General features: G+C 31.0%; 1 protein-coding gene and 1 pseudogene across 1 annotated transcript; both read left to right on the forward strand.

The window, feature by feature from the left end:
* Nucleotides 1–3741: 3741 nt before the first annotated feature.
* LOC107947300 (berberine bridge enzyme-like 28) lies at nucleotides 3742–5490 on the forward strand (annotated as a pseudogene).
* A 1880-nt stretch (nucleotides 5491–7370) lies between these two features.
* LOC107947299 (uncharacterized) lies at nucleotides 7371–8975 on the forward strand. The gene is made up of 3 exons (XM_016881902.2): nucleotides 7371–7861; nucleotides 8413–8519; nucleotides 8723–8975. The coding sequence occupies exons 1-3, from the start codon at nucleotides 7639–7641 to the stop codon at nucleotides 8813–8815; spliced, it is 423 nt and encodes a 140-aa protein (XP_016737391.1). The 5' UTR covers nucleotides 7371–7638; the 3' UTR covers nucleotides 8816–8975.
* Nucleotides 8976–12812: the final 3837 nt, after the last annotated feature.

A 12812-nucleotide genomic window follows, 5' to 3' on the forward strand; every position in this document is an offset into this window, starting at 1 on the left:
GAAAAATAGAACTTGGGAGCTGGTTGATAGACCTCTTGACAGAAAAATAATTAGAGTGAGATGGGTGTTCAGGACTAAGCTAAATCCTGATGGCTCGATCAATAAGTTTAAAGCAAGGCTTGTAGTCAAAGGATATGCTCAAGTGTTTGGAGTTGATTATTTAGACATGTTTGCACCGGTTGCTAGGCTTGACACAATCAGATTATTTCTTGCTCTTGCTGCTCAAAAAAACTTGAAAGTGTTTCAGTTGGACGTCAAATCAGCATTCCTCAACGAATTTTTACAAGAAGAAATTTTTGTTAAACAACCTGAAGGCTTTGTGGACAAAGGAAATGAAGACAAAGTGTATTTGCTAAAGAAGGCATTGTATGGCTTAAAACAAGCTCCACGAGCCTAGTACAGTAGAATTGATGATCATTTGGTTGGTCTCGGGTTTAAAAAAAGTCAGTCTGAGCTCACTCTATATGTCAAACATAAAGGTACAAACATTTTAGTCATCTCTCTTTATGTAGATGATTTGTTAGTTACTAGGAGTAATCTTGATCAGATTGATCAGTTCAAGTTGGAGATGAAGAAGATCTTTGAGATGACAGACCTTAGCTTAATGACTTACTTTCTTGGGATAGAAATTAAGCAAAGTCAAGATGAAGTGTTCATTTGTCAAAATAAGTACGCAAAAGAAATACTTAAGAAGTTTCAGATGGAAGATTGCAAGGCAATGAGTACTCCTATGAATCAAAAGGAGAAGTTGGTCAAAGACGATGGAGCTGCCAAAGTTGATGAAGCTGAATTCAGAAGCTTGATAGGATGTCTAATGTATTTGACAGCTACCAGACCTGACATTCTAAATGCAATAAGCATTCTATCCAGATTCATGCATTGTCCGAATGAGACTCACATGAGGGCTGCAAAGAGAGTCATCAGATACATCAAGGGAACTTGGAACTATGGAGTTAAGTTCTTGAAGCATAAAGAGTTCAAGTTAATTGGTTCCTCTGACATTGATTGGGGTGGTTCAAGTGATGACATGAAGAGTACTTCTGGTTATTGTTTTTGTCTTGGATCAAGGATGTTTTCTTGGAGCTCGAACAAGCAAGAAATTGTAGCTCAATCCACTGCTGAAGTAGAATTTGTTGCTGTGATAGCCACTGTAAATAAAGCTCTCTGGTTAAGGAAGATCCTAACTAATTTGAATCTAGAGCAGAAGCAAAGCACAAAGATCTTTGTTGATAACCAAGCTGCTATTGCAATCTCGAATAATCCAGTGTTTCATGGCAAGACTAAGCACTTTAACATCAAACTGTTCTTTGTACGAGAAGTGCAGAAAAGTGGTGTTGTATCTCTTTGTTACTGTAAATCTGAAAATCAAGTTGCAGATATCCTCACCAAACCATTGCCACTTAGCAAGTTTGAAAGCTTCAGGAAGAAACTTGGAGTTTGCAGCATCTAAACAAGGAGGAGTGTTAAGCCACATGTTTAAGCTGCTGCCACTTATCTATTTTTCTATTTTTGTTTGAATAATTCACCTTGGTTTTAGGAGATAGTTACCATATTTCTTGGTTTATTTTTAGATCTAATCTCTATTTTTAGTTATGGATACAAGTATATAGGTGTTGGAGTATTCAATAATAAAGTGTATTCAAGTCTTCAAGTTTCATTCTAATCTAGAGCTTTCTTCTCCTCTCTTCAATATTTTTTAGAAAAATTACTAACAAATTTTGTGTGTAAACACCAACACTACCCAATGTCCTATCGAAGTATCATTAGAAACTTTACTCGAGAGAAGTCAAAAGTCAGTTCTTTCGAAAACGTTCTTCAAAGCAAAATCGGATTATGTAAAACAACTTATTCCAGAATCAGCATTCCAAGGATTGTGGCCCAAGTTTTATGAGGACGAAGCAAAATTCGCAAGTATGGTATTTGTGGCTTTTGGACGCAAAATGGAAGAGATTTTGAGACTGAATCTCCATATCCTCATAGTGCTGGCAATCTCTACAGCATCTTATACGTGGTGGACTGGGAAGAAGAGGAAAATAAAACTCAAAAGTTCATGAGTTGGATGAGGAGAGTTTACAATTACATGACTCCCTTCGTTTCAAAATCTCCAAGAGAAGCATATAGCAATTACAGAGATCTTGACATCGAGGCTAATAAAATTAACAACGACAAAGAAAGCTATGCAGAAGCCAGGGTTTGGGGCCTTAAATATTTTAAGAATAACTTCGACAGGTTGGTGCATATAAAGACAAAAGTTGATTCTCAAAACTTTTTCAGGCACGAATAAAGTATCCCTCCTCTTTCGTAATTGTGGAAACGAGAGCAACCTTAAAGATCAAATTCATACTTCTCATGTTATTATAGATGAAATAAATTTTTTATTCAAAAAATTAAATGAAATTTATCTGTTAAATGTTATTATAATGCTGAATTACGAGTCATTCACAAATTATGACTGCATCATATACAAATTTATACAAAATTATAATAGCTTTAGCTCAATTTTTATCTAATCCCCTATTTGATTAATTATAAAAATTATAATAGTTTTAGCTCAGTTTTTATCTAATCGCCTATTTGACTAATTAACAATTGTAGTATTATCTTATAAAAAAACAGTGTACCTTATTATAGAGTTTTTATTTGAAGCATTAATAACACTGATATATGTTTTAAGTGAAGTCTAAAACCATGAAGCTACGCCAAACGTCCAGCTGTTTTACCATCTTTAGTGAGAGTATCAACAAAGCTGTTTGACTCCCTAATTCCTAAATACAAGCACCTTCTCGATAACAGTGTTTAGTGTTGGATGTGAAAATGATTAAATAGATCTGTTCAGCTGATTTAACTGAGTATTCTTATACTATAATTTAATAGATACACAAAATTATCATAATTGGAATTTAATTAAATTAATTGAAATCGAATTAATTGAGTGAATTGATTAAATGATTATTGATTATATTTGTCAAGCGATAGATTAAATGATATCTTTAGAGAATATATTATTATTCGAATTTGGCTAAAACTAATGACAAATATGAAACCCCACACCTTGAAAGAGACGAAAAAAATAAAAAAAAATGAATTGTTACAATTTTATATGAGAAAAATCTAATGCAAGAAATTTCCAGACTATAACAATCCAAAAGACCACATTAAGCATGGAGAAAATTTAGGGAGACCAAAAATGGTTTTACATACATGATCTATTACAAGCATTTCCTAAGAAAAGTCAAAGATACTCTGTATATGCTGCAAGTGGAAGGCTAAAAATTTCGGTCAGCTGACAACCTCGAACCAATGGAGTTGATGACTGTAACAATAGTAAAGGAGGCTATGTAGAAGTCAGCATTTTGTTTGAAGAGATTACTTATATAAAATTAAAATTTATTTATCACATTTCACACTAGATCAAAATCAATATATAATTTTAAGATTTATGTTGTTAAATGAATAAATTATTATTGATTACAATTGTGGAGCAATGGATAGATGTTCACATAAATAGATGATGCTACTATCCAAGAAATCTTCTTTGTCAATTGGGATCAGATTCGTATTATTCGGCTCTTGGAGCAAAGCTAATTGCAATTATGTCAAATACGACAGCTGAAACAATGGGCGGCCATAACGTTGACCTTGCCTCTTGTTGATTCTTCAACGTAATTTTGGTTTAATATCTAGCAGATGACCCTGCCCACCAACCTTAGCATTATTAATAACGTGATTGCTTGCAACACATTTCAATGCTCACATAACATACACCCAGAAATTAAATTAAATATGTTTCCTTTTCTTCTTCTTATTCTCCTCTCCTTGTCATGGAGAATTAGTGCTTCAGCTCAACCTGCCGAAGAATTTCTTCGTTGCCTTTCCCTTCGTTTTCACAACTCTTCTTCTATTGCAAAGCTCGTTTACACATACCATAATTCTTCTTACTCCTCTGTTTTGAAATCATCTGCTCAAAATTTCAGGTTCACAACACCTTCTACGCCTACACCTTTGGCCATTGTAACACAATTCCACGCATCCCACATCCAAGCAACAGTTTATTGCTGTAGAAAACATGGACTGCAAGTCAGAACTCGGAGTGGGGGCCATGACTTTGAGGGTCTTTCTTATACTACAGCTTATAAAGTTCCGTTTGTGGTCATCGATTTGGTGAATCTCCGATCAGTTCAGGTTAACGTTGAAAAAGCTACGGCATGGGTTGAATCTGGTGCAACTGTCGGTGAATTATACTATGAAATTGCTCGGAAAACTAGAACTCTTGCCTTTCCGGCTGGTATCGGCCACACCGTGGGTATTGGTGGACAATTGAGTGGAGGAGGCTATGGCGTATTGTTTTGAAAATATGGTCTTGCCTCAGATAATGTAATCGACGCTCGTTTAATTGATGCTTATGGGAGAATTCTTGATAAAAAATCGATGGGAGAAGATCTGTTTTGGGCCATTCGGGGAGGTGGTGGAGGTAGCTTTGGTATAGTTCTTGCATGGAAAGTGAAATTGGTTCCAGTTCCAGCTAATGTTACTGCTTGTACAGTGAGCAAAACGCTAGAGCAAAATGCAGCCAAACTTGTTCATCAGTGGCAGTCTATTGCGCGCAAATTTCCCAAAGAAATACACTCGAGTATTGCCATAGCAAGGGTGAATTCAAGTGAAGATGGGAAGATGACGATACAAGCAAGTTACGGTTCCGTGTTTCTTGGAAGCATTGATGAGCTTATTCCATTGATGGAAGAGAAATTCCCTGAACTTGGACTAGTGAAAGAAGATTGCTTGGAGATGAGTTGGGCTGAATCTATTCTCTACAGTACCGTATCTATAATCGGATTACCATTGGAAACTTTACTTAATAGGACTCAAAAGTCAGCTCTTTCGCAAACATTCTTCAAAGCAAAATCTGACTTCGTAAAACAACCGATTTCTGAATCGGGGTTCGAAGGATTATGGCCCAAGTTTTACGAGGATGAAGCAAAATCCGCAGTTATGGTATTGGTGGCTTATGGAGGCAAAATGGATGAGATTCCTGAGACCGAATATCCATATCCTCACAGAGCTGGCAACCTCTATAGCATCTTATACGTGGTGAATTGGGAAGAAGAGGAAAACAAAAACTCTGAAAAGTTCATGAATTGGATGAGGAGAGTTTACAGTTACATGACTCCCTACGTTTCAAAATCACCACGGGAAGCATATGTGAATTACAGAGATCTTGACATCGGGACTAACAAATTTAACCACGACAAAGGAAGCTATACAGAAGCTAAGGTTTGGGGTCTTAAATATTTTAAGAACAACTTCGACAAGTTGGTGTATGTAAAGACAAAGGTTGATCCCCAAAACTTCTTTAAACATGAACAAAGCATCCCTCCTCTTTTTTAATTTCGAAGTGTAGAAATTTTAGAAGAAATTTATGTATGATGTTTTTATATATCATATAGAATTTCTTTATAAAATACTTTCATAAGACTAAATTACATGTCATTCATAAACTATTATACATATGATGTAGACTACGTCAATTATAAATTTATAATAAACTATTATCGTTCCATCACAATTTTTATCTAATCCTGTATTTGACTAATTGGCAACCATAGAATTGACTTGTAAAACAACTAAAATTTGAACTCAAATAGCAATTTTGGTATAATTATTTTTAGGTCCCTTGACCTTGACTACTTAATTCTTTTTCTAAAAAATAATGCCACGTAGTAGCATCCAATCAGTCCACATGTTAAGCCATGTCAAATTTTAACATCATTCAAGGAAGGTACCACACGAAAAGCATCACATTAGAAGACTTGTTAAAGTTTAGGTACCAAATATATTATTACCCATTTCAATAATAACAGACAAAATTATCTATAATAAGATATTTTTTATAAATAATGTCACTCGACGTGATAAAAATAATCCACGTGTCAAAAAATATAAAATTTTAATATCTTCGAAACCCTAAATATCATACCAATTAACTTGAAATACACACAAACTTACCACTAAACTAGCCTGATTGGTGGTCCACCTTCCGTCTTCATCTCATTAAACTACCTTAGTAATAAATGATAGGTTTATTTTACTTTTCATTTTGAAAACAATTAAAATATTATACAACATTATATCTATTAAAATAATAGTTAAATGTTGTGGATAGATTCCTGAGTTCAAGCTAGACAAGTTTTGATTAAAGGTGTTTATAGGTCAAACTAAGTCAAGCTCGGACTGAGTTTAAGCATAATATTAATATTTTTGTTCAATCTTAACCTGACTTAAAATATAGGTTTAAAATTTTATCGAGACTCGCTTATATTTATAATTAGCTAACCCAACCTATTTTAAACCCGTTAATATTTTTTTAACTTAATATTTAATAATTTTATATACTTTTCAATCGTTAAAGTTTTCTTGAAAAAATATAAAGGCCATGTTGTATTTTTTGTTCTCAATAAAATTAATTGAAATCCATTGATGATATCTTTTACAGATTTGTTTGTGATTTGATGTTGAAATGAGGGGATTAAAATTAACGATAAGAGGATGAAATCTGAAAAGCTTGTTATATGAGGATGAAAAATCCAACACTAAATTTTCACATAATCATAAGTGTACAGCTTAGCTTACGTCTCCACTTCTTTGTGTTGGTCCAATTAAGGAAGCATCTCTTTTCTTTTCTACCAGTGTTGTTTACTTTTTACCCATTTACATGTAGTAAATATTTATAAATAAAATGAACCATTAAGATAAAGTTTAGAAACAACTTAGACATACCATTATGAGACTGTTACCTAATATTTATTGAATAGACAATCAATTTTTAATTTTACATTATTAAATAATTAATTAAATTTATAAATTAATTTAATCAATCTTTTAACTTTTTACTGTTCACTCAAAATACGCCCATGAAAGATAAATCCAATCCAACTTCATCCACACTCGACAAGAAAGAAGAAACGTTGCAATTTTCATTTTGACAAAATTACATTAGCTGCCCTTTTCCAACCAAAAATCAAAATCCACGAAAAGGATGACAGTCAGTCAGCATCTCATGGAAACTCCGCCCCCAGCTTCTTTGTTGATCCCTCCCCCCAAAATATCTTCCTTTCTAAATCCAGATTTTTTTTCTTTTTAATTTAGTCCTCCAGATATTTTCACCTTACTCTACTCGCTCGGCTATTCCTTTCACCTCTTTAAAAAATTAAACATATTTTCATACATAGGGTTAATAATTAATGTTAAAGAAAACCCATATTTTGGATGATTAATTATGTTTATAAATATTATTTTAAAAAATTTAAAAGATTTAGCATAATTATACAAAAAAATAATTAGATAAGTTAAGACAGATGGCAGTTAAGTGCAGCGAGTATAGAATTTTGGTACTCTCACCAAAGCTCTGGTCTATTTATTTATTAATTTGTCAAAAAGATAACCCAGTCCTTTTTGGCTGCACTCTATCATATAAAACCCTTGAAACCCATTCATAAAGATCGCTTCAATCGAAAGGAAAAAAATGAAGAAGGTGATTACCAATTAAAAGAAGAAAAAACCAACCCAACTGTTTGTTTCTCGGGAATCTGAACGGGAAAAGAAAAGGGTTTATTTTTTGTATTTGGCTTAGCTTTGGAAGCCATGAACTCTCACGTGCTGCCCGGCAACAACCAGAACGAGTCATGGACGGACGAGAAGCATGTGCGTTTCTTAAACTCCATGGAAGCATGGTTCGTCCGTACAATGCTAGAGAACAACGATCTTTATCATCGTCGTCTCGACCGTCACCTTCCCGACAGCTCCGAGTCTACTCTCGACTGCAAACGACACAATGTCCAGTCCAGAAGAAAACATGCTTCTTCAGGTAATGTTATTATCAGTTTACCCTTTACATATTTCATCGTCTTAAAGCAACTTCTGACTCTATGAGAAAAAGTTTTCGAGACAATTGATCGAAACTCAAATAATGGTCGGTATTGTTCGAGGAGAACACTTGGATTGATAAAAATACGACCTCCAGCTGCAAGGTTGACGCGATAAGTGTCAATGTGTAGTATTGTTGAGAGTTGGATCAAATATGTATAAGTTTTCGAAAATTGCTCCCTTTGTTCCCATGTTGCAAAAGGATGCATTAACACAATATCCCTCCCACCGCCATTAAAACTGTCTTGTTATCAAGTAGCAAAAGCTGGAAGATTTTTTTCAGTCCGCCGTAAAAAAGGCTATGAAACATTGACTCGTGAATTCATTTTCTTTTTCTGAAAAAAACATTTAAAATGCGTTTTTTTTTTAAAAACATATAAAAATGTGAAATATGCCTGGAGATATTTATAGCTATGGGTCACTTTACCCTTCTTTTTTAATCATCTTTAATTATTCTTTGTCTTGGTCCATTTTTATGATCCTCAACAATAGATTCCATTATCACAACAAGAAGCAAAATGAAAGTCAAGACTGATAAAAGATCAAAGAGACCATCATCATCATCACAACCGCAGCGGTATGATTCATCAGAAGATCAGGTTGGTCACTTGATCTTAATTGTATGGACCCAGAAAGCTGGCAAAGTTCCAATCTTTGCAACACAATGTCTTAACAGTCTCTGACATTGATGAATTTTTTTTAGTCTTAGCAAAGCAAATAAACTTCTGTTTTTGTTGTTGTTGTTGTTTCTTCTCTCTCTTATAATGTGTGGGGTTCCATTAATTTGATCTGTTTTTTGCAGGTGGTCCCGGAGATCATAAACAGAACAGATGATGAAGATGCTGAGAAAAGATCTTTTCCCAGCAAACTAATATTAAAAAAAAAAAAAAGATAAAATCTTCTTTGATTTGGGACCCTTTTTTCTATTAATTAATTATTTCTTTTTTTATTTCGTTGTGTTGCAATGTAGTGGGTTTTTTTAGTAGAATAGTAGCAGAGAGTTTAATTTGTGTGTATGTACACTCTTTGAATAATATTTGGATTTTCTTTTGTAAGTTTTTTTTTAGATAATTAATCATCAAATATAACATTATGTTAGAGATAACATATATAATAATTAAATATCGTCAAGAAATTAACTATGAACCCTAAAATGGATATTAAAAATAAATTTCTAATTTTTTATCAAAAATAAATTCCTAATTTTCACCAAAATAAATAAATTCCTAATGACTTATGATTAGTGTTGTCAAATAACAATTAGTACATTCTTCCCCACATCACTTTACATAAGATATTGATATTTTAAATCAATTTTTAACTCTTTTAGTTTTTTAATTATTGCAATAAAAATAAAATAAAATTACTAAACTTAGTTTATAATTTTATAATTTTATAATTTATATTTGTGTATAAATTTAGTAATTGAGTTATATTTAAAAGTGTTATTTGTATATTTCTTCACATAATTTAGAGAAATCTCACCTTATTTAAGATTAACTGAATACTCATGCCTCATCAAATTAAGAGACCTCAATTAAGTTAGCCCCTATTGGTTTTCAGCACACTCTATACATGGATCCTCATTTCTTTGACTTTGTCGAGTCAAATGGTCATGTCTCCTCTTGTATGAGTGATACGTGAAACTTCAAATCTATTCAGGCTCAACAAATACTTAGTTGGTATACTTATCAAATTTAATCGCCATCTACCTAAAACACTACTCTACTCCTTAAGTTGTCTACCCAAAATCTGTCTTAGTTTGGCTTATTTAGATCTATTCATGGGTTGGACTACTCACTCAAACTAGAAAGTCTATCCAAAATTTAGGAGGGGTTAGGCAAAAATATTAAGCCCGAAAATTGGTCTTAGACAAAAAAAAAATTTATGCACATTTAAAATATGGGTTAAGTTTGGGCTTGAACATTCAAAACTTGATCAACCCGTTTTAAGTTTGTAATGTTTTATATTATATAATTTATATAACATGAAAATTAAACATATAGTAATATATAATACTATTATAATATAAATATTAAAAAATATTAAGATGACTATATAAAAAATTTAATAAATAAAAATATATTAATATATTAAATATTAAGATGACTATAAACCCTCAATCCAAGTGGGGTTGGGTTAGACAAACATAAAATATCATAATATCGTGTTTAGACCCAGCTCAAACTCAGCCCAGTTCATAAAGACGGTTTTCTTCCACCATGTGAACTATCGTCTCCTCCTTCATAAGTATACATATTTTATTAAAAAAAATTAATAATTGATCATGCATTTCGGCTATACATGTATGTAGGTAATTGATGTAAGATATTTTTCGGATATCTTCATCTAAGATATTTTGGATCTGGAAAACGTAGTACTCACTTTGATAAATATTCTTACAATATATATAAGAATAATATAGTTAAAAAAGGTGACAGGATATGAATAAAGGAGATGTCGACAGGGACATAGAAGAAAAAGAGAGAGATTTTGAATGTTGGCCACGCTGGCCTTATCCTCATAGTGTTGGTTGCTTAATCATTTTCACCATACATAACACCTAAGCAATAGTATACACACAGGAAACTATAAAACATGTCATTTGGAGCTACAAAATAGCAATTATATGTTTTGACATGTTACCAAATCTGATGTTTTTGAATTTAGTTAGGGGCAAAAAAAAAATTAGGGTTAAAATTAAATTATAATTTTATTATTTTAATAGTCTATATCTTTATAATTTTTAAAAATTTAAATTGAATTTTTTATCATTTTTAAGAGGTTAAACTACAATTTACCCCTTATTAATTTGCTATTGTTTTTAATGTGCTGGTCACTTTATTTCTAACCATAATTTATTATTTTCTTAAGAATAAAGTCAGGTAAGATATTTTAGTTTTGATGTATGTGTTGGGTGCAATCTATATTTCAATTTTATGATATGATTTAGTTGAGTCGAGTTTTTTTAGAATCATTTATTATAATTTTTTTTGATTCTCGATTTTTTTTTCATATTAATTTTTTATTTTTTTGAAATTTTAGAATTATATTTTAATAAAAATCAGTTTTGTTTTATAATTTTTTTGAATATTTTTAAAAAAATAATAACTTTTAGAGTAAATAAAAAAATAATCAATACTTTTTATAATGTAATTTAAAAAAAGTATTCTTATTTAGAACTTTTAAGCTATTTTCACTATTTTAAAAACAACACATTTGTTTTTATATTATAAAAAATTAAAAATAATTATAAATTAAATAAAAATAAAACCCGGTTGAAACACCTCAAATCTAATTATTTTCTTTTCTTGCTGAACCCTAGAGAAACAAGATATTTTTTTACTAGGTTGACAAGATTGAGATATTGAGTATTAAAGTTCAAATATTAATTATGAAAATTATATGTGGACTAATTAATTAAATTGAAATTAGTTAAGTAATTAGGTTGGGACTTAATTACAATATTTTAAAATCGTATCAAAATTAAAACTCTAAGCCTCCCTAATTCACATATGCTTGCTGCCCAAAATTTAAAGTTGAATTCACCAATCAAAGAATTCATCTATCAATAGCCGATTGAATTTTAGCTCGATTGATATAGACATCGTTGTCAATGCAGGAAGGCATGGGTTTGAGTATGTTGAAGTACATTAATCTCTTATTTATGAGTTGAGGGTGGACTATGGGTAGTTCTAGACATTATATCAAAAAGCACAAATATAATTAAAATTTATAATGAGATTATTAAAAAAAAAACCATTCACCAGCAGCCGAGATGATATATTCAAATAATAAACTCATGTAATCAATTACATTTTAAATATTCAATTAAAAAAAATACACTTACTCGATTCTTTTGCCATATATATCAGACTCATAGTATATACTGCACAGAATCAGTATTGATGTTTAAAATATATAAATAAAATTTAATTTGGCTGGTGCTTCTATATTTTGTTATTTTTAATTTTTAATTATCAATTTTAAAAAAATGAAATTAAGGGGAATCCAGTAGGTAATAAGTATGTCATTGTCCATTCCACGAAGAGATCCGTGTAACGAGGAGAGTACATATGGGGTGATTAATATGTAAGACGCAACAAAGCACATGGGAAGAGGGTGACATTGACCTTTTCACAGTGTTCCAAACAATACAAATTTTTATATTTCTAAATACAATTTATCGGGAAAATCATAGTATCAAGATTTGAATTTTAATTGCTAGGGTTAGAAATTAAATTATATATTTTCACGATAATAAAAATATAATTTTATTATTTTAATATTTTATATTTTTATAATTTTTAAATGATTAAATTAAATTTTTTATCATTTTGGAGAGTCAAAATATAATTTTATCATTACTAATTTAAAACTTTATAAATTATAAAAGGATCTAAATGAAAATTTTTTTATTTTAAGGAGAACCGAGACCCTTGCCAGCCTCCTCACTCCGCCTCTACGTTAGGGTGTTAATAGAAGAGCCTCAATCATTGTTTCAACGGGACAATTTTTTTTTCAACCCAAGTTTTGGAGGTGCGTAACATTGTATATTTTAACCAAGGGTGATATTATCATAATAAGTAAGATTTCAACTTTTAATATAAATATCTTTAAATTTATAAAAGTATTGATATTATTTTACAATTTTTAATATAAATTCATTAACACGATATATATATTGATATTTTATTAATTTATAAGAATTATAATTTTTTACAGGGGAAGAAATTATGGGGTGTTTAGTAATCCAACCCATAATTTTAGGTCAATCAGATTTTCATTTTAAAATAAGGTGTTCAAGAGATGTTAATTGAATCACCATTAATCAAACAAATAGAAATTTAAAAATCCTTAAACATATTAAAAATTAAAAAAATAAGTTTGTA

Source organism: Gossypium hirsutum, chromosome D12 (assembly GCF_007990345.1).
Source record: "Gossypium hirsutum isolate 1008001.06 chromosome D12, Gossypium_hirsutum_v2.1, whole genome shotgun sequence".
NCBI lineage: Eukaryota > Viridiplantae > Streptophyta > Magnoliopsida > Malvales > Malvaceae > Gossypium > Gossypium hirsutum.